This window comes from Scleropages formosus, chromosome 7, assembly GCF_900964775.1.
Source record: "Scleropages formosus chromosome 7, fSclFor1.1, whole genome shotgun sequence".
NCBI classification, from domain to species: Eukaryota; Metazoa; Chordata; class Actinopteri; order Osteoglossiformes; family Osteoglossidae; genus Scleropages; species Scleropages formosus.
This window is the reverse complement of record NC_041812.1, coordinates 9,346,909-9,369,260: the sequence shown is the minus strand read 5'-3', so window position 1 is coordinate 9,369,260 and position 22,352 is coordinate 9,346,909. Positions and strand designations below refer to the sequence as shown.

The 22,352-nt window shown below is 46.3% G+C and overlaps 1 protein-coding gene and 2 long non-coding RNA genes across 3 annotated transcripts; 1 reads left to right on the top strand and 2 right to left on the bottom strand.

Moving 5' to 3' along the window:
• Positions 1-225: 225 nt before the first annotated feature.
• LOC108937486 (uncharacterized) lies at positions 226-3,818 on the bottom strand. The gene is made up of 3 exons (XR_001966348.1): positions 3,751-3,818; positions 385-456; positions 226-252 (listed from the first exon to the last, which is right to left on the bottom strand). It is a non-coding gene; the product is annotated as an uncharacterized LOC108937486 (long non-coding RNA).
• Positions 3,819-5,592: 1,774 nt separating this feature from the next.
• LOC114910988 (uncharacterized) lies at positions 5,593-7,973 on the bottom strand. Its single transcript, XR_003797836.1, has 3 exons — positions 7,905-7,973; positions 6,896-6,985; positions 5,593-6,342 (listed from the first exon to the last, which is right to left on the bottom strand). It is a non-coding gene; the product is annotated as an uncharacterized LOC114910988 (long non-coding RNA).
• Positions 7,974-10,304: 2,331 nt separating this feature from the next.
• On the top strand, positions 10,305-22,125 carry ube3c (ubiquitin protein ligase E3C). The gene is made up of 24 exons (XM_018757903.2): positions 10,305-10,443; positions 11,592-11,712; positions 12,059-12,112; positions 12,311-12,385; positions 13,158-13,304; positions 13,437-13,552; positions 13,825-13,982; positions 14,178-14,331; positions 14,784-15,004; positions 15,115-15,266; positions 15,345-15,532; positions 16,554-16,640; positions 16,801-16,958; positions 17,043-17,284; positions 17,973-18,077; positions 18,218-18,305; positions 18,432-18,529; positions 18,635-18,767; positions 18,886-19,133; positions 19,337-19,549; positions 20,239-20,427; positions 20,520-20,586; positions 20,681-20,811; positions 21,103-22,125. The coding sequence occupies exons 2-24, from the start codon at positions 11,647-11,649 to the stop codon at positions 21,271-21,273; spliced, it is 3,261 nt and encodes a 1,086-aa protein (XP_018613419.1). The 5' UTR covers positions 10,305-10,443; positions 11,592-11,646; the 3' UTR covers positions 21,274-22,125.
• Positions 22,126-22,352: the final 227 nt, after the last annotated feature.

Below are 22,352 nucleotides of genomic sequence, written 5' to 3'. Positions count from 1 at the left end.
ATGCCTTGGCTGTTATTCTGTCGGTGGTGTACCCGGCACGAAAGCAGAGATAAGCGCAGATGAAGGGTGGGATTAGCCGGGCCCTTTCACGGTGTCTCTGCGCAGACGGTCTGCGCAGCGGTTCAGCGCCGGGTTTGTTTTCAAAGGCGGGCTGCGGCAGCAGGCCTCTGTCCTCCTAAGTCGCTGGCTTCTTGGCACGATGATGAGAGGATTTTTGTTTTTTTGTTAAATACCACGACTCAGCAAGAGGTTCTGTTAGACAAAAGTTAAATAGAAAGCTTTTTAAAACGGTATTTAATGGGAGAGGAGAAGGCAAACAGGGGCTCCGAGATCTGCTCCGATGACAGATGTAAGAAAGCGTCCTTCATGAGGTGCTCAGCTCACCTTCTGTGTCTTTTAGGTCTGACGGCTCAGAAATGCAGGCAAGGGCCCAGCAGGGACGCCGCTGAAGATGTCCTGTAATTACACAGGGGCGGGGGGGGGGGGGGAGGGGGATCACACTTCCATGTGGGGAGCATGTGCACACAGGTCTTTCCTCTAATCTCCTCTCCTAATTATTTAATTACTTAAGTCATTGCAATATTGACATTTCAAAAACATTAATGATTTAACATATGTTAGAGCATCTATAAATAGCATCTACAGGTGGTCCCCGATTTGTATTTGTCATTGGATTTAGGTAAAAAAAATTATTGCAGTGCTGTATTTCAGGGCAACATTATGCATCTGGGAGCAGCAGGTGGCACAGTAGTTAGAGCTGCTGCTTTGCAATGAGAAGATTCTGGGTTGGAAATCCTGCTCTTGCTCTAGTACCCTTCAAAAGGGTACTTACCCTTTAATACAGGAAATGTTACCCTGGCGTATGAATGCGGTTGTTGATGATGGATGGATGGATGCATGGATGGGTCTTTTTGCGTAAACTTCATATTTTAAGTCATCATGGAGAAAAGCAACATAAATCATATGTGAATAAATAATAATTATAACCATCGTGTGCAGACAGTTGTTAGTTCTCTGCCCAGAAAGATGCACATTTGTCTCGTGATGATGGTCACTTTGGTTTGATCTTAAAAGGACATCCTTTTGACATCCTTTCTGGCCGGAGGAGAGAAGGACACTCGCTTGTTGTTTCTCCTTCATGTCTGTCCACCAGTTTCTGAGTTGAATTTAACAGTACAAACAGGACTTCTGTATCCCTGAGCATAAAACGGTTTTGATGGGTTGGAAAGATTTTTGTTAAAGAAGTAAAAAAATGGTACAAATATGACGGATTAAGAGAAAAACGTCGAGGGGCTTTACTTCGGAACACGATGTTGAGTGATGTCCTAAACTCTGAGTATCAAAGAAAATACCTTCATATTTCTGATTGTCTTTGAAAAAAAAATAGCATTAAGTGTGTCGTTCTTGAACTTGCCGAAGCTTGTTCAGGGAAGAAAGTAAAATGTGCTCTGCTGAAGTGTTTGTGAACATATCAGGTCAAAGGCTGTTCAACTACAGCTCAAGCCTGGACAGCTGGTCCAGTTCTGGACAACAGAGGTTATGAACATTTGCTTCACTTGCCTTGAAGATGCTCCCACAGTTTTGAGCATCAATGTTCTAACCATCTGGTCCTTCATGGTTTTGCCCTTTAGCCCTCAAATTCTATTTCCTCCTCTAAATGCACATTTACAGTCGTTTATCTAACCCTTTTCTCCAAAGCTGTAGCAATTATGCACCCATTTATACAACTGGATAGTTTTACTAAAGCAATTCACAGTAAGTACCTTGCTCAAGGGTACTACAGAAAGAGGTGAGACTCAAACCTGTAACCTTTGGGTCTAAAGGCAACAGCTGTAACCACTCCATTACTAGCTGTCCACACCTGCAGCATCAGAAATGGATGTGAGAATGAGGATTTTGGAATTTCAGCAGAAGTTCCTTATTGTAGATCAAGTGTGGTGCCATTTCACTGTGCACAGGTCATTCCTAGAAACATGCACGGCACAAATGTAGATGTGATCATAAAGACAAAGACAAGGAAACACAGGCCAATGAGCTCCAAATCAGCAGTAACAGAAGTTTTACAATCAGTTGGTTATGATGCCAACCTGAGGTCCTTAGGATATAATGTGTAGGTGTAATAGATAGTAGGACAAATAAGTGCAGTATAAAAAAAGTGTCGGCGTGCAAACAAATGAGAAACATTGAGTTGTTATAAAAGCCAAATGTTCTGTTGAGGGAAATCTTGGCCATGTTGGAAGCTTCAACATTTTGAATATGTAGGAGGAATAATTTAGGTTCTTTGCTGCTGTTCTTTTCTGATAATTTCTGATAATCACTTGTCTGATCTGCTCTGCCCACCTTTTACAGTATTCAAAGGAAAATGACAACAGCATGAAATAGCACTTTCGGAAAACAGCGAGATAAAATCAAGGAGCAGTTATGTGCGCACCTGAGCACAACTGGAATGTTATTTGTCCTCCATGGAAGGTCCAGGATTGGTTGCAGGTCTGAGTTCGGGAGGGGCGGCAAGTACAACCACAAAGGGCCACGGTCCTCCCTCTAGCAACCAGTATGGTAAACTGCACTCTGCTCTACCTATAATGCGTAACAACTGGGCGCCTCTGTTATGAATGATTGAGTTACACATTTTTTGAAGACGCACGCATTTTTTCCAGGTAACTTTTAATTTTTAATTGCCTTTTCTTCACATATCTACTTATGAAAAGTTCTGTTTGACTACAGCACATTCAACTCACTTCCGCAGCGTTCACAGCCCATCTCTGGTGTTCCTGAGCATCGGTCGTCAATAGCAAGATGGGGGGGGGGGGGGGGGAGAGGACATTGCATGTTTTTTTTGGGATTGTAATCGTTCAGCAATTTGCATTGAATAGGAGTTTGTGGAGATTACATATTTACTTTTAATCACTTTTAATCAGTTTTCCTTTTGATAAAATTTAAAGTGAATAAAAATATTACAGTGAAAAGCCATTTATAGTATTTTTATTGTAGTTGCATCCAAGATGGAGGAGCAGCAGGTTTGGCCGGGTCCTGCTGTCTGGTGGGTCTTAGGTTCGAGTCCCACTTGAAGTGCTTAGTGACAGACTGGCATCCCGTCCTGGGTGTGTCCCCCCCCCCTCCACCCCTCCAGCCTTGTGCCCTCTGTTGCCGGGTGAGGCTCCGGTTCGCCATGACCCTGCTTGGGCTCAGCGGTTTCAGACAATGTGTGTGTACCTAAGAGTTTTACAAAAACCAAAACAATGAATAAATCGAGGGGAGTCTGTGTTGTTTTTACCTTGTATTGATTGTGACTTGGCAGTAAAACTGTCGCTGGAGTTATGAACAAAACGAGTTACCAACAGACATCCAGTCCCAATTATGTTTGTAAGTTGAGTAGCTTGTGTAATCGCAGTTCCATTGAAGCTAATCGAAAAATAATGTCAGACACGTTACGAAAAAACGCCCTGGGCTCTGTGTTCTCTGGCTGTCAGTGCAGGTTTCAGCTCGTGTGAGCTGGGAGGAAAAGAGGTATTTTTCCAGAAACACAGAGGCAGAAACCCACTGGAAGTCAAGTTGCTTCCGCTGTCCCTCTGCCGGGACTTGATTGCTCTGCCCGGGTTCTAAAAGTGAAAAGAAAGAGTGCCTCTGTGCACTGCCGGGGGTTCCCAGTCAGTGCAGAGCTCCCCTCTTGCAGCTCTTTTTTAATAAGGATCTTTCATCTTACTGACATTAATGACTCTGAGCAGGAGAGACTTCTTTAGCCTCGCCTACCTGGGTTTAGGAGCGTTGATCCTGTTCACATCTTCACACCTGCTGCGTCTCCTGAACCTTCAGCCAAGACCTCACCAGATGGCAGGAAGTGCCAGAGATTCACAAAGCCAAAACAAATATAACTTTTATTTATACTTTTATTCTTTATTTATACATTTATACTTTTATTTAGACTCTGCCGAGAAGTTACTTCCCAGGGCTGTGTGTGTGTGGTGACAGGGAAACGACAAGGGAGAGGAGACATGGACACACCCCTTCCATCAGCAGGTGGCGTTATAGCTAAAGGCATCCCCTTACAGTCAGAAGACCTGGGAACAAATTCCATTTCCTGCTGCGGTACTCTTGAGCATGGTTACTTACCCTAAACTGATACAGTAGAAATTACCCTGTGCTATAAATGGGTAAATCAGTGCGAGCACAAACCTCCCAGTGTAACTCACTTTGAAGAAAAGTGTCAGATAAATGAATAAATAACATAACATGAAATAAGGCATTAATGAGGAGCTCTATTACCTTTACATTTACATTTATTCACTTAGCAGACGCTTTGGTCCAAAGCGACTTACAACGGATACTATGTAGCGTTACTAGCCCACACACCTTATTCACCAAGGTGACTTACACTGCTAGATACACTACTTACAAGGGGTTATTAATATCCCAACAGTCCGCATGCAACTCAGATTGTTTAACAGCCCGTTTCCATGGAGACCGCAGAAGTTCCTCACGGTGTGTGGTTCTTGAACTATGCCCGACCCCCTCCCCGCTCCATCCGATACGTGGTACGGTACTGTGATTTTCACCCAAGTGCATCAAAAGGGAGGATTTCTGGGTACAGGAGCGCGGTACTTTGTTTCTGCAAATCGCGGCGAGTCAAAGAGACAAGAGGCCAGATTAACAGCTGCAGGGAAACCTGGGAAAAGGCCCCCCGCTGAGGCCTATCGCTGCACACATCTCCGCCGCCGCCGCCTCCTGGTTTCATTGCGCTCCTGGCTGTGGTCCAAACACTTCAGCCTGTGAGACACTTCTTATCCTGTTTGCTATTTTAAAAGCACAGGGGGCAGTAGGGTAAACACGGTAAACACAGTTTAAGTATGCGACTCCAGATTCGCCTGTGACACTGCGTGTGGCCTCGGGTCATTTTTATACCTCCACATTCATGCAAATATGATATAAAGGATTGTTGTGAAAGAGGCAACTGGCACTTTTCTTCAGTGCAGCTTACACTACTCAGTTACACTGATTTACTTGTTTACACAGCAGGGTCATTTTTACAGTATTAATTCAGCATAAGTGGCTTGATCAAGGGTACTACAGCAGGAGGTGGAATTTAAACCCATGTCCTTCTGGATACCATCCAAAGCAGTAACTTTAATCACCATGCCCTCTACTCCCCCTGGTTTTTGTGTGAACAGTTATTTACTAGAGTAAAAACACTGAAACACAATAATGTTGTCATATACCCCAAGTTAAAAAAGATCCCTGTACATTGCTGGCATCCTTCCCCCAGAGACAGGTCTTCATTTCAGTCACAGTGTGATGCCATTGATTGCCCCAGAATCTCAGAATTACATTTATTTATCAGATGCTTTTTTTCCCAAGCAACTTCCAGTGAACTCTATGTAGTGTTATCAGCCCACACACCTTAGTCACCATGGTGACTTACACTGCTAGATACACTACTTACAATGGGTCACTCATCAGTGGAACACACTCTCTCTGGGGGAACCTGAACAGCATATCTTTAGAGTGTGGGAGGAAACCGGAGCACCCAGAAAAAACCCACGCAGAGAGGGAGAAATGCAAACTCCACACAGACTGAGCAGGAATCGAGCCCACGTCCTCTCGCACCACCCGGGCACTGTGAGACAGCAGCGCTACTCGCTGTGCTACTGTGCCGCTCCGACAAATCCTTCCCATTACTTGAAAATACACACTTGTCCGCGGGAGAGCAGCACTGACACCTTTCACCGCTCTTACCAGCCGCAAATTACCGGGGAAGGAATATTCCAGCAATGTTGAAGAAAGACACGCAGGGCCCCCCTGTGGCGACGGGCAGTACTGCAGCGGATGAGGGCTCCAGCATTTACAGCAAGCCACCGCGCCCCTTGCTGTCCACACGAGCCAAATGGAAATGTGTGTGTAGCAGTTACATGGGGAAGATTCGTTTCTCACTAGAAGTCATTCAACGGCACTCACGTGTCATCCATCCAGGTCTCGGCGGTCCAACCTGGTCCCAGAGTCGCCTAACGAAAGAGAAGACACAAAGCGGCTCCTGCTTCTTCCCATTCCCACCTTCCCTCTACAGGAGAGGTCCCGACCCACAGCAGTGGTAGAAACTGCAGCACTGGCTCCTTCAACGAGCGCCAGAGACCGAGTGGTTTTACGGACGGCCTGAACTCCAGCATGGTGGACTATCTGAGGTTCGCCACGATTACGCTGCCCCTTTATAGTTCATGTGGATGGGTTTGGTGGTCTTACCTCATGGGTTGTGGTTGTGAAGGGCTCTCCGTGTCTGGACCACAGGAACAAGGGTTGCTGGCCAGAAGCTAAATTCCTGACCCACTGTGGTGTATGGTATTGCTGTCATCCCTGTATATATACACACACAAACACACATTTTTCCTGTGTTACCGCTGTATAACTTACTGAGCTGTCTGATGTGAGCTATGCAAACAAACCAACAGGTTAACACACACACACACACACACACACACTGTCTGAAACCATATACCCCAAGCGGGGTCACGGCCAACCAGAGCCTAACCCAACAACACATAGCGTAAGGCTGGAGGGGGGAGGGGTCACACCCAGGACGGGACACCAGTCCATTATAAGGCACCCCGAGCAGGACTCAAACCCCAGACCCACCAGAGAGCGGGACCCAGCCAAGCCCTCTGCACCACTGCACCATTGCACCCCCCTTCCAATAGGTTAAATTACCCTGAAATACTCTGGTTAAGACCACCGGGACAGCCAGCCTGGGTTGAATGGCTTCAAAATAAATTTGGAGCACGTTCTCAATCTTCTCATGAATAACCAGCGCTATTCAGTGGGTTTGTGGTGAGAAATTAATCCAGCTATATGTTAACAAGCGTGGAGCAGTTGTTCAGGAATCATTACTCTAGAGTGTGGATCCACATACCTTTAAAACAGCTCAGTGTCTTCAGGCGACAGCTACGATGATCCCTGACCTTCAGATGCCGTCCCGTGAAGGAAATCTAATTCCCTGTGGCTGAGAGGGAGACAGAATTGCACCTCTGACATTTACTGCACAGCATGGGATCCAAAATGATGGCAATAACATGTTTATGAAAAGTACATAATCTATTAATCTGCTGTTTACCCATGAGAATGTTGTAATATGTATATAGGAAGACCCTTGTCCTGTTATGAATGAATGAATGAATGAATTAATTAATTAATGACTTTACTCATTCCAGAGGAAAATTCCACTCGATTGCATCAGTATACAATATACAGCATGCATACACAAATATGACATGTTAACACAAAGTGATGAAACAGATAAGCAGATAATAAAATATCTACTATTTATCTACTACTTTTCACTACTTATACTACACTGAAAATGATACAGAAACAATTAGAACATTTAACCTGTAATTATAGCTCATTCTGGAGAAATTCGAAATCGATTAAATATCATTTGCACTTGGGTTACAATATTTTATTGTGTGAAGCCTGACCGGGAGGGTGGGTTGGGGTTCGGGTTCCCTGTGCGCAACAGAAAATTTTATTTTTTTAAATATATTTTTTTATTTTTTTGCGGATCAGAATAGATCACCAGCCCATCAGGGCGTCTGGTTCAACACGCTGTCCAACTCGACAGAAATAAGTTTCTCCAGTCATCATTTCCGGTAATTAAAATCTTTATTCAATAAATAAATTAATCCTAAAAACGGCCATGCCAATAATAAAATTTAAAATACACACACACACACACACATTTTCAGAACCGCTTGTCCCTTACGGGGTCACGGGGAACCGGAGCCTACCCGGCAAATTTAAAATAAAACAATAAAAATCAACAAGACCAGCTATATAAAGACCGCATGGCAGAACCTTTAAAACACTAAAAACATACCCCAAGGCTTAAAAGCAAACATGATAAATAATTAAAAGGAACTTACCCGGTAACATTCACCGCTCAAGCGGGGCGGTCCCCTGGCCCCTGGCCTGGTTCCCTGGCCTGGTCCCGTGACTTGGTCCCCTGGCCTGGTCCCCTGGCCTGGTCCCCTGGCCTGGTCCCGTGACTTGGTCCCCTGGCCTGGTCCCCTGGCCTGGTCCCGTGACTTGGTCCCCTGGCCTGGTCCCCTGGCCTGGTCCTAGGGTGTTACCGTACACTTTACCTACCATTTGTGGGTGATCCCCTTTTCGCAACAGCTGACGTCTCCCCTATTCAGATCATGTTTTAGTGGGATAGGTGAATGATAAAATACATATACAGAAATTAGAACACAACATGCACCCACACAACAACCTAATCTACACTACACTAAACTAAACATAATAAATAAATAACAATAAATAAATGATTACTACAAACACGCGTAGTCATTATAGGTGACAAGGAAATACCGTTGTTGTCCACAAGAGGGCAGCGTGGGGCGAAAAAATTGCGACTTGTAATGAGTCACTGCTACTCCGCAGTACAGGGACTTCCCCCAGGGTGTATTTCATTACAGTGTTTCACTCACTTTCACTTATAGTGTCTTTTTTGCCACTCTGATGAGCGCAGAGTAAAAAGCAAAGACCGAATGTATCTGATCTGTGGAGCAAGGTCCATTTAGTCTTCGCTGAATAAAATCCAAAGTGTGACAATTTGGTACTCATGCTGTCTGACTTTCACACACACACACATTTTCAGAACCGCTTGTCCCTTACGGGGTCACGGGGAACCGGAGCCTACCCGGCAACACAGGGCGTAAGGCCGGAGGGGGAGGGGACACACCCAGGATGGGACGCCAGTCCGTCCCAAGGCACCCCAAGTGGGTCTCGAACCCCAGACCCACTGGAGAGGAGGACCCGGTCCAACCCACTGCACCGCCTCGTCCGATTTTCAGTTTTTTTTAATGTCCTTATTTGCAGGGCACTGAAAAGCCATTCCCAGTCTGACTTTGACCCCTGAAATATCGCAGCTGTGTCTGCATGTCGCTGCCACAAACTGAAAAGCAGCCTCACCCCCCTCCCCGCACTTGGATCCAGTTGCACCGTGTAAAACACTTTAAATGGATAAATGTGAGAGGGACATACAGCTTTTGCACATCTGTCTCACAAGACTTTGTGTTAAAAAGGCGATGTGGAAATCGTGTAAAAAGATAAAGCTGCTTTTTTTTTAGCGGTGAGGGTGAATATATATTTTAGGGGATTACTTGTAGACAACATGCAACAACAGCTGAGCTGGACTTGGACCCGTCCAAGGAGAGAGACCTCTGTGTCCTCGAAGACAGGAGAGACATTTGCTGTCACTGATATCCTGCATGACGCAGAGGATGAACACCGGAGCACCAGGGCCACTTGGGTTACGCATCACCCAGAGGTGTGCCGTCTTCCATCAGAAATATCCCAGAGAGATGTTCCGGGGTCTCCTCACACTGCAGGGGGTTCTCATCTCCCGCTCCGCTGGAATACCAGTACCACCCCAGATCCTCCATTGTCCTGCATCTGCAGTAAAACCTGTGTAGAATTTGTATGTTCTCCCTTGTTCGCGCAGGGTGCCTCCAGGTGCTCTGGTTTCCTCTCACAGTCCAAAAAACATGTGTTCTAGGTGGACTGGTGACTCTAAATTGCCTACAGTGTGTGTGTTTGTGTTTATGTTTGCGTGAGCAAAGGAACGTGTGAGACTGCCCTGCCGAGGAGTCGCGTCTCATCCAGGGCGTACCCTGTCTCAGAGCCTGTGCTTCTGGGATGGGCTCCGGACCACCGGGACCCTGCATTGGACAAGCGCTTATTGGTGAACGGACAGACTCCGATACAGGAGTCCTGGAGCTGCCAGGAACTCTGAATACGTGTGTATCTTCAGCACACACACACACACACACACACACACACACATTTCATACATGTGGAGGAATGTATTTGGAATGTGCTTCAGTTGACAAGAAAACCGGTTCTTCTTTCGTCAGCGTCACATTTTTTTTTTTTTATGAGATTAGAATGAGTTCACGTTTTGTCACTTTACCAGTTATGGTCAGTCCAAACTGTCCTAGTGTCCCTACGGCTGTGACCCTCATTTCTAGTGTTGTAAAGGAGCGCTTTCGTAACCGCAGCCCAAACAGACCCGCACTCCCTGACTCAGACAATGACTCAATAACCGGAAGCAGCCGGAACGTTGCCGAAACGTTACTCGAACATTCGCCCGGTGTCCAATTCGTCCCGCACTTCCGCCGCACTTTCGCCACACTCCCTCCAGGAAGCGGCTTCGCGTCAAGAAACAGGTCCCCTTGTGATGACTTCAGTGTGGGCCAATAGCAAAGCAGCTACAAGCTCGCAGGCCAATTAAAATATGGCTTTGCTAGGCGGTTGGGCGGGACTTCCGCATCACGGGGTTTCGTTTCTGGAAAAGAAGGGAAAGGGGGAAGAGGGATTTTGTTGTTGTGCGCCGTCGTTTTTTGTGTTTCCCGGCGCGAGACGGCGCGCTGTGTCCGCCCGCGGTGGCCCTGTTGTCAGGTAAATGGCGTGTCCGCGGTGACAGGATGACAAACCGGTGCCAGGCCGTGTGTTACAGGCGACAGGGAGGTTGAGGCACAGCTGCTGGCGGTGACGCGCAGTCGCACGAACGTCGTCGGGGTCGGTCGCACTCCCGTCCGCTGCGGTCCCGCGCTCTGCCTCTGGGACCCCCGACAGAGAGGCTCCGCAGGGGTCCTCCACATACCCGGGGGGGCTGCGATGTCCAGGAGGGGTCTCTTCCCCGGTTCCCGGACAATCTCTGTCTGTCTGTCGCTCTGTGTGGCGCCTCCGCCTGTCGACGACGGGTTTCCTACCGGTCTGCTGAGTCATTTCGCCAAAATTAATTTTGGTCGCAAAAACGACTCGACGCTGCCGAGTGGCCGGTGTGTCCTATCGGAGATAGCGGGGACACGAACCGTGTCTGGAACGTCCTCGTCTGCCGGAGACCTGTCCGCACAGTGACGGACGTGGCTTCCTTAGTTACCCCGCCCAGGTGACGTCAGAGGACACCTGTCACAGGTGTGACCCCCTGCGGCCTTTTAGCGCGTTTCAGAGGTTCTCCCTTTGCCAAACTCACTGGTGTGCAGGCCAGCTGTTACACACAGATGCTGTGTGTACCTGGACAGGTGTGGTACGCACACCGCAGCACATCCGTCCCTGAGCTGTCAGTCTCCATTGGACGTGCGGCTTTGCTTTCGTCCGCCTGTCAGTTGCATTTTATGTATCTGACAGTCGGTGGCCAACCTTTACCTTGCTGCACATCGTTTTACCTCACTAGCCCATAGTTTTTCCTCTGTTATGACTCTGTTGACTGTTTTCTGGCGATTTTTTTTTTTTTTTTTTTTTTTTTTTTTTTTTTGAAAACTGGACCTGCCAGTCTGTGTCTTTTAAACACTGACAACACCCGAAGTTCACCTACGCGCATGTTAAGTTACAGCCATCTCTAGGTGGTCTTCATGTTGTCCCACTTTCACACATTGAGGACATTGATGATTAGTGCCCTGATTGTGTCCTGTGGGGGTGCTGCTTCGCTTCCTGGTGACGCAGGGACAGGTGACGACAGCGGGTGACGGACCGATCTTTCGGACGAGTCCAGGTGCCGAGGATGCATTCTTTCTACATTTTCCCTTTTGCTGCTTTTGTTGCAGGTGACATTCGCGCAGCATTGCGGCAACAACGTGTGGTTAAATGAAAACGTAAACCATGTTCAGCTTCGAGGGAGATTTCAAGACGCGACCCAAGGTGTCTCTCGGAGGAGCTAGTAAAAAGGTACCGGTTCACCCCTTTAGCACCTTTACTGGTGTATGTGTCCTGCTGTAGATTGTCTGCGCAGCCAGATTTGATCATTGAAGCCATTCTGGTTGAGGACATTGCTCAGTAACCTCTCCAGGGACTTGAACTAGTAACAAACTGACGTCAGTTTCCAGCGTGCGTGTGTTTATAATTTGAGTGTTTTGAGCATGATGAGATATATAAAGATTTCTCCTCCTAATGTTGTAGAGAAATTGTGGTGAGTTTTTTTTTTTTTTTTTTTTTTTTTTTTTTAAATTTTTGGCCATAATGAATAAATGGTGTAATTTTGGTTCTGATTTTCTGTTGATTTTGTGTCCCTAAGGAAGAGAAGGCATCTCTGCTACATCGCACGCAGGAGGAGCGACGGAAGCGAGAGGTGCGGCATCTGACATCACGCTTGGGGTCGTTGTGTTTAATTGGAAAGTGTGGCTACTTTAACTGGGAGGCTCTAATAATCTTGGTGAAGTAGATGTTTCTGTGTTGAGCACGAATTGCTATGTGAAAGGTGAGCTTGTCAAAATGGCCTGAATACCTGGAATGACTTTTCTGATTGCCTCTGGCTGTCTCTCTTCAGGATGACCGGCGAAGGCTGCGGAACGCCATCATCATTCAGTCATACATCCGAGGATACCGGGTCAGAAAACAGCAGGTGAAAAAAACGCTGTTGTTTATGCTTATTTATGTTAACAGCTGCAGTGAAAGATCTGGAAAAGACGCTTGAATATTCTGACATGTCTGTGAGAAGGACGATTACAATTAGCCAAGGAATAGTGTTTTCAGCAACACCATATAGATGTCAAAGGTGGACATTGAAGGAGCAGGACCTGAAAACATGGACCTTTTTTTTTTTATTATTTTTATTTTAAACTATGGTGGTGAAGGAGACATTTAAGGACACTATGGATAGTTTGGAAAGCAGGATGTTGGCTCAAATCAGACCAACTCTTTTTGGAAACAAATGATGATGCTGAGGTTGTCATACTTGGACACATCATGAGAAGATTGGATTCTCTCACAAAGATGTTGGTGAGAAAAGGTGAACAAAGAAGAAGAGAGCAAGCAGCAACCAGATGGATGGACTCAATCACAGTGGCAATGAAGACACCTCTTTCAGCACTAAGGAGACAAATGTAGGACAGAACTTTCTGGAGGGACTCTGTACATGTAATCAGTAATAGTTGAGATTACCTGATGATGTTTAACAAGAATGATGAGGGCACATGCTTAATTTACTGTGGTAAACCTTTGACGTCACATCTGGGGTTAGCTGTGATGAAGTGTCAGTTTACTAGGAAGTTAAAATTCTGGTCTTTGTTGTATGTGTGTGTGTGTGTGTGTGTGTGTGTGTGTGTGTGTGTGTGTGTGTGTGTGTGCGTTGGCGCATGTGTACAGACTGATTCCTGTCCCCCCCTTTTCCGCAGCATGCGATCCAGAGGAGCAAATTTGACCGCACAGTCAGCCAGGCACAGTCTGCAGGGGGCCTTCCCATCAACGATGCAGCCAGTCTCAGCCTTTTAGTGCGACAGCTCTTATTTTTCTATCGGCAGAGCGAAGACTCCAACCGACTGGTAAGGCCACTGCTGGTGACTTCCTGTTCAGAGCCGCAGGTGTAGCCCATCCTGTCGGTGACATAGCCGTTGCCAGCAGTTGATTAAGGACACAGGATGTTTATTGTGAAATGGACCTGTGTTCCTTTGCAGATCTGGATGTGCCAATGCCTGGTAAAGGCCAACGCGCAGTTTGTCAAGGAGCTCACCGGCTCTGACAGGCACACCTGCGTCTTTCAGATCAAGAGGATTCTGGGTTTGTGCTGCAAGTAAGAACACAGGCTGTGTCTCCAAGCCTCAGTGTCGATTCTGACATCACCTGGGTTCTTCCCGCAGGGTTTCCATTCTGAGTGGGAACCTCTACAAATCTGCAGTGGCAGGGGGATCCCATTTAGGAGCATCCCAGGAGTTGATGGTGCTGTGATAAACATTCATATTTCCAAATATTTCTTGTGGGGTTCATGACAAAGATGATTTGCATTTGCCTCCTTTTAACGTTAATAATAAAGTGTAAACCTTTAGCAAACCTTTTTCTTTGCAGGCTTTTACAGACTTGTAAGCAAGACAGCTTGAATGTGACAGCTCCCATGAGGATGCTCGAGGTTTTTTCCTCCGAGACGACCTATTTGCCTGTTCTTCAGGATGCTAATTGTGTAGCAGCTCTGATTGAACAGATTTTGCACTATATGGTACAGAGAGGTAAGACACTGGGGCCATTTTACCACCGCAACTCAGTCTGATGTAACAGCTGTGAAACCAAAAGTGTATTTTCCACACCGCCGATCTGTGGCTTATGTTGTAAAGTGAATTTTTCTTGTGGTCTCGAAGGAGGGATCCCACAGTGTGTGCTGTTTGACGTCAGTGATTAAGCTGATCTTTGCTTTCTCTGTTCAGGTTACTACCAGTCACTGTACATTCTGGTGAACGAAAAGCTTCCTGCGAGCTTAGAGTATAGCGATGCCCCCCACGTACCTTTGGCCAGCACCCTCCTGGAGCACACACTCAAACCCTTGCACTTTAGCTACTCCTCCTGCACACCCGGCGCAAGGTGATATTCCCCTTTCAGGTGTACTCATGACCTCTAGTTATTTATTATGCCATTTTCTTATTGAAAAGGTTTTGCCTCCTAGTCTTTCCTTTACTAAAACATTGCCTGTCCTGCTTTTGAAATGAATGCCTTTAGTTTTTACTGACTATCTAGAATTCACTTTGACAAGTGAAAGTGTCCCACCTGTTCCAGTGGTGTGATTGGATTAATCCATGAAAAGTTAAGTAAAAGTATTTGAGTTTTCAGTTCATTTACATAGCTTGAAATATGTTAACACACATATATATATTTACACACACAAATATATATACATGCGCATCTGTATGTGTTTATCATGGTTGTCCATAGAAGTCAGTAGTAGGTACGAATAGCAAGAATTACAGACGGAACATTTCACAGCATTACTCTTCCTGCCAGTGCAAGACTGACACCATCTTCTTGCTCTCTTTCAGACAGTACGTCTTTTCCGCCTTCACAAAGGAGTTCATATCCGCCCCATTCACAGAGCAGATATTCCATTTCTTCATTCCGGCCCTGGAGGATCCACGCCACGCCTTTCCCTTCGAGGTCTTCCTGGCCTCCTTGCAGAGCACGGTGGGCACCTCGGAGATGGCGCACTGCCAGGCACCCTGGCTCTTCTACTTTGTACTCGCTGTGGGCGAAGCCAACCTAGGTGAGGCGGTGCTTTGGCACCAGGGTTCTGCCGTGTTGCTTGTGTCCACCACCTGCTGGTGGAGAGGTGGTATTGAGGAGCATCAGGTAACGTCAGCTCTGTGTGTACAGCATGCCTGTCGGAGGAAGGCCTCCTCCTGTACTTGCACGCTCTGCAGACCCTCCTGCCACTCCTGCCTGTGGCCGAGGTCAGCTCCAGACAGGAGGTGTCCAGTGACTCTGAGGAGGAGGACGACAGCACTGCACAGGGTCTGGCTGCACAGGTAACAGCGATCAGATGAAGGGATGTTCTATGGCTTCCCCAAGTGACAGCCTGCTAAGAGAGTGTGTGCTTCCCACAGGATGACGGGCGAGTGTCTGTGCAGAGGGTCACCGAGGAGTGCATCCACAGGCTTGACTCCAAGCAGCAGACCAACGCCCTGCTGAGCCTCGTGTGGCGTGACTCCGCCAGTGAAGAGGTCTTCACCATGATGGCATCTGTGTGCCACACACTCATGGTGCAGCACCGACTCATGGTGCCCAGGGTCAGGTGAGGTCATGCGTTATCATGCCGTGAGATGGTCAGGCTTCTTGACTAATAACCACAACTGAGACTGGAAATTTGTTCATAACTTGTTTTGTTTGTTGCTTGTACCTAAGTCACATTTACCACTATGTTTAAAAAAGCTTTCTTAAAAGGTTCATTATACAGACCTCTCCATTTATTCTCTGATGTTGTAATAAGTTAAAAATATTTTATTTCAATGGTTAATTACGTACTTTTGTCTGGGTGACACGGTGGTGCATTGTATATGGGTTTGAACCTGGCTCAGTCTATATGGCGTGTGTATGTTCACATAGGTTTCCTCTCACAGTCCAAAGACATGTATTTCACGTGACTTGGTCACTCTCAGTTGCCCTCAGTGTGTGTGTGTGTGTGTGTGTGTGTGTGTGTGTGGGGGGCTGAATGAATATGTGTGATTGATGTACTGGTGTCCCATGTGGATGTACCCTGCCTCATACTCTATGCTTCAACTGAGACATGTGGAGCCGATGTACTTTAAATAATATAAACTAAGAGCTGAAGTTTCTCTGGAATGTATTACATTTACATTTATTCATTTAGCAGATGCTTTTTTTCAAACCAGTGTACATCTCAGAGAAAATATTAATATTAGTTCACATCTCCATGATGCAGTACACTGCGGTTGTTCCCAAGTGCACCTGTACCATGTATGAGGCTTAGATTTTTTTTTTTTCCTCCGCACTATATAGCACTTTTTATTTAACCTTTAATATTAGACTCCACATATTATTTTACTTATTTTATTACTTATTCTATCATATTTTCATCATTATATATTCTTCATATGTCTGTAGTATGTTTTTAGTTTCTACTTGTATTGTCTTATTTATCTGTACTACGGACAGTTGGAAAAGCATTTCACTGCACGTCGTACTAAGTATGGTTGTGTATGTGACAAATAAAACTTGTACTTGAACGTGAGACATGCTCTTTGACATACCTGGTGTTCTTTGACCATTCCTCACTGTCTTCTCTCTGCCTTCAGGCTTCTGTACAGCTTAGCCTTCAATGCCCGGTTCCTCAGGCACCTCTGGCACCTCATAACGTCAATGACTACCAAGATGATCACGGGGTATGTCAACTAACATTTTCACTGCGTGTATATGAGCAGTCCCCACCTCTTTGGTGATTTCTGCCTGCACTTAAGCACCGAGTCAGTGCCAGCCTTCAGAGTCCAATACCTTGAGCTTTCTCAGCAGACAGTCTGTACCATCATCTTTCTCCTCTTTCAGGTCCATGGTGCCCCTGCTGCAAGTCATCTCGCGGGGGTCACCCATGTCACCAGAGGACTCCAACCGCATCATCCCACTCTTCTACCTATTCAGCTCCCTTTTCAGCCACTCCCTCATCTCCGTGCATGACAGCGAGTTCTTTGGCGTCCCAGCAGAAGGTGTTGCTCACAGCCTTTATCTCTGACATACATGCAGGTATGTGATTGTTGGGATCCTGACCGCTTGTTCTCATGCATGCCCAGCGGGTGCCTCTGCAGGCCCGAGCAGGCCGTCCATGATGCCCTTCTCGCCAATGGAGCTTGTGTTGCTGTCGCGTTGCCTGCGCGATGCCTGTCTGGGGATCATCAAGCTGGCGTACCCCGAGACGAAGCCCGAACACCGTGAGGAATACGTGGCCGCCTTCCGCAGTGTCGGGGTCAAGACCAACTCACAAGTGCAGCAGCGAATCCAAGCTGAGCAGAAGCGTTGGGTGCAGCTCTTCAAGGTGAGGCTAGAGGGCGCTCCTCACCATATTGCACTATAGTCACAACTCTTCATGTTGTCTTGTCTTTTTTTAAATCAGTTTTTTCTTCAGTCTGTTGTTGAAAAATATTTTTTTTTTAGAATTTGATTCCAAAGTTTCCTTGAATTGTGCACCCAGCTGTTGTAGGAACCGTAGACATTTAAATTAAAAAGTTTTCTATTCATTTGGTGTTTTCTTTAATTCACGTTTGGAAAAGATGTAAAATGAATTATCTTGTAATTATTTTTGAACAGTTTTAATCCACTCAGTTATATGAATAGACATGCCATTAAGTGAACTCTGACTCAGAGCGACCACTTGCATGGTTTTCCAGTGCCTCTTTCTGTCCATGTGTGAGGAGTGCAAACATGGGGAGAAACATGCAAACTATGCGCACTCTGAGCAGGACTTGAACCCCACACCCCCCAAGTAGCTCGGGAGCTGCGAGGCCCTCATTTACACTTAATTTTATATAAATGCAGAAATTCTTGTTTTATAGTTGTCTTTTTTTTTTAATTTAAAAAAGGTTTATTTGGTATATAGGGTAACAGAGTTATTCATAGGAATGTTTCTGTAAACCAGTAGAGACTGTGGACAAGCTGGTTGCACAAGTTGGTTCTGTTCTGAATTTGGGTTGGAGTTCAGGTGGAGGTTTTCTGTTGCTTTTTAGGTCATCACTAACCTGGTGAAGATGGTGAAAGCAAGGGACACCAGGAGACCCTTCTGTCCCCTGGGCCACTGGCTCTCAGAGGAGGTCAACATCCGAGCTGATAAGGTAGCTGTTTTCCTCTGTGTGTGTGTGTGTGTGTGTGTGTGTGTGTGTGTGTGTGTGTGTGTGTGTGTGTGTGTGTGTGTGTGTGTGTGTGTGTGTGTGTGTGCGCACAAGTACTGTTCTGACCAGGTTGCAATTTCCAGGTCACTCAGCTGTATGTACCGTCTGCCAGACATGTGTGGAGAACCCGCAGGATGGGGCGCATCGGACCACTACAGTCCACACTGGATGGTAAGAGGGAACAAAGCTGTGTTGTACACACCCACGTGTGTGTGTGCGAGGCTGTGTGCGTCTTCCTCATCCCTTGTTGTTGTTCATGCCTGTTGTATTTCCATCCTGTGGCTGACGTTTTCTCAGTGGGCCTGGAGTCCCCGCAGCTCTCAGTATCTGAGGAGAGACAGCTGGCCATCCTTACCGAGCTCCCGTTCGTTGTCCCTTTTGAGGAGCGCGTCAAGGTACCGCCCCCTCGCTCCCTTGGGCCCACTTGGACCTTTCAGGGTTACCTCAGCAGCTGTCAGTGACCATTTGAAACTGACAACGGTGTTCTTTCTTCCTTTCAGATCTTTCAGCGGTTGATCTATGCAGACAAAAGGGACATCCAGGGTGACGGACCCTTTCTCGATGGAATCAACATTACTATCCGACGTAACTACATCTATGAGGACGCATATGACAAGCTGTCTCCTGAAAACGGTAAGAATGGCACATGGTTTTTGGACTATTTGTTGTACTTTACTGATGATGAATACAGAAATCAGGCCATAATGTTTCCACTTACATGTATTTTTTTTTTTTGTGTGTGTGTGTTCAGAACCGGATTTGAAGAAGCGGATCCGCGTCCACCTCCTGAATGCACACGGTCTGGATGAGGCCGGTATTGATGGTGGCGGAATCTTCCGGGAGTTCCTCAACGAATTGCTGAAGACGGGCTTCAACCCCAACCAGGGCTTCTTCAAGACGACCAACGAGGGCCTACTGTACCCCAGCCCCAGTGCCCAGATGCTCGTCGGAGACTCCTTCACCAGGCATTACTATTTCCTGGGGAGGATTCTGGGAAAGGTATGGCTGGCCCAACTTGGGCTTGTATGATTGAGACTGGCCTTATGGATGGGCAGTAGCAGGAGTTTCAGTGGTTAACGAAACAAAATGAAGTGGGATGTTGCCAGTCCCCATGAGGAGCCTTCAGCAAAAAGATGAAGGGACATCAATGGTTAAGATGAAGAAGTGTAAGTTACTCATCTGTGTGTGTATGTGCTGTCCAGGCGCTGTATGAGAACATGCTCGTGGAGCTCCCCTTTGCCAGCTTCTTCCTGTCCAAGCTACTCGGCACTAGCGCCGAGGTGGACATTCACCACCTGGCCTCCCTGGACCCTGAGGTCTACCGCAACCTGCTCTTCCTCAAGAGCTATGATGAGGATGTAGAGGAGCTGGGGCTCAACTTCACCGTGGTCAACAATGACCTTGGTGAGGCACAGGTGGGACCTCCTCTTTGCCTTTAGGCTTTCCCACCTGGACTGTCCTCTGGGTATATATCATCTGGTGTCTTGAGTAATTTCAAAACATCTGATTTTTTTTTTTTTTTTCCCCCCCTTTTTTTCATACCTACCGCAGGGTTATGACCACAGCAAAGCTCATTTTGTTTGTAACAAAACGGGTTTGTTTTGTTATTTCCACCACTAAGTCACAATCAGTTAAAGGTTAACAATGCAGCAGCCTTGAATATATTTACTGATGAGATTAAAAAAAAATTTGGATATTGTTATTGTAAATAAAAATTACTGTGCAAGGGGGCTCTGCTTGTTAGTTATACTGTTTATTACAGTATTTTTATCTGTGAAAATAAAAATACTCTTTCCACAAGCTTGTATTCAGTCCTTATAGACTGATTCATCTCATACATATGTAATGTTCCTTGTATTGTTACCAATTACTGACATTCAAAAACACCAGACAAGAGCTGTAAATGATGTGGAAATGAATTGAATTATGCTGTTCCTCCGTTCCTGTTCTGTTTGATTGCACTATAGATGTCTTTGAAAACTTTGTACCGTGAAGAGCTAGTGTATTCTATGTTATAAGCACTCATTTTTATTTTATATATAATGGTTCAACCATAAGTAGAAAATAATCCATTGCACCTACCTGTGTCTTCCCCCACTCCCAGGTGGTTGAACTGAAGCCAGGGGGAAAGGACATCCCGGTAACCAACGGTAACCGCATCGCCTACATCCATTTGGTGGCTGATTACCGGCTCAACAAGCAGATCCGGCCACATTGCCTGGCTTTCCGACAGGGCCTGGCCAACGTGGTTAACCTCGAATGGCTGCGTATGTTTGACCAGCAGGAGATGCAGGTAGGGAGGCTGATACATAAATGTGTAAATGCATATTTAGCATTCAGTGTTCTTACAATAATGGTGGCCCTCCCTCCACCTCCTCTTCCCAGGTCCTCATATCTGGTGCGCATATTCCCATTTGCCTGGAGGACCTGAAGAAATTCACTAACTATTCAGGTAGGATGTCTTCGCTGAATTTAGTTTGACTAGATTTGGAGAGTTGGGTGCCACCCCAGGTGTGAAGCTGTTGGTGTGTTTCACTGTTCTGCAGGTGGCTACTCGGCTACTCATCCCGTGATCAAGATCTTCTGGGAGGTGGTGGAAGGCTTCACGGACGAGGAGAAACGCAAGCTGCTGCGGTTTGTGACAAGCTGCTCCAGGCCTCCGCTGCTAGGCTTTAAGGTTAGTATGCTGCTGGGGTCCAGCATGGGGCACCACAGAGGACATGGGTGAGTTACACTGGGTACCTGCTGTCTGCTGGTCTGTTACATGGTATTGCCTGATGATGTGGGGTTAAAATCACGTTCATGTGTAACAGCACAACATTTCTTTTTCAAGTATAAGTATTTTTTTCAGGTCAGGTGAGGTGAGATGAAGAAGTTCTGTACTACAGTGAACCTGTAAAGAGACACTGGTCTGTGCATATGTTGGTACACGTGTGCAAATGCTCGTCTGACTGCCCTGCCCACCCAGGAGCTGTACCCGGCCTTCTGCATCCACAACGGGGGCAACGACTTGGACCGCCTCCCCACTGCCAGCACCTGCATGAACCTACTCAAACTACCGGAGTTCTGCGACCCAAATCTGATGCGAAACAAGCTCCTGTACGCCATCGAGTCATCAGCTGGATTTGAGCTCAGCTGAGCGCCGGCCCCTTGGGCCGGGGGGCGAGATTTGCTGAAGACCAGTCTGGTGATGGTAAAGGGCACTGGGGGGTTGTCCTAAGTTTTAATGTTTTCATTTTAAATGACCTTAATTGTATTTAATGCGAACATTGACAACGAAACCTGTGCTGCTTAAGACGGAGAACATGGAGGGGGAGGAAAATATGAATGGCTTGACATCCAGAAACCAGGCTTGCTGTTCTGCTGTGGGGCACGGTGTTGCGGCGTCAGAGCATTCACCAAAGACACGCCCAAGGGGCACAGCTGTTTCCGGCACTTTCCAGATGCTGAAACGCAGGCAATAAAACGGCATGGTGAAAAGTGACAGCTGGGGCGGAACTCCGGCATGCTCTGCCTCTGGCCGTCTGTGTGTGGAAAGGGATTTCCAGGGTGATGCCAGACTGTTAACTTTTGCCCTTTTTCCATTGGCAGTCATCATAAAATGGGAAAAAAAAAATCTAGTTTGTGATTTATATCATAAGTGTTATCTTTTATACATTAACACCAGAGGATGCAAATTCTTTCGGTCTGCCTGTAGTGTTGGTTTGATTTGGAAGCACATATGATCACAGCTGGACACCTGATGATGGATTTGTGAATATATGTATGTTTACACTGTTTTGATGTCCTTTACACAGTAAATGTACATTTTTTTTCCTTTTCCTCTTAATTGTGCATTGGATATGCTTCTGTTTTCCCAAATTATTAAAAGTGGAAAAAGACAAGTGTGTGCCCCACTTTGCTTAGAAACTGTATCAACAAAGTGAGACAGATGTATTTAAATGAACTCTGTGTGAACGATGTCATTGTGACATTTAAATAAAAACGAGATCCCCATAATATCACGTTGAAGGATATTTTAAAGTAACACTCAAATTCCGAGTTTGGCTGGCTAGATAGCCGAGGGGTCTGTTTACATTGCGTTGTACATTTATTTAGCAGATGCTTAAAAAGTGACTTCCACTGAACTCGTATTTAGTGTTATCAACCCACACACCTTTTTCAGCAAGGTGACTTACACTGCTAGATACACTACTTACACTGGGTCACTCATCCATA

Bases quoted from the DNA above. Each gene is read 5' to 3' on its own strand.
- ube3c (XM_018757903.2), top strand. From the start codon at position 11,647: ATGTTCAGCTTCGAGGGAGATTTCAAGACGCGACCCAAGGTGTCTCTC. The intron at 16,641-16,800 runs GTATGTCAACTA...CTCCTCTTTCAG, and splicing joins ACTACCAAGATGATCACGGG to GTCCATGGTGCCCCTGCTGC. The intron at 20,812-21,102 runs GTTAGTATGCTG...CTGCCCACCCAG, and splicing joins CTCCGCTGCTAGGCTTTAAG to GAGCTGTACCCGGCCTTCTG.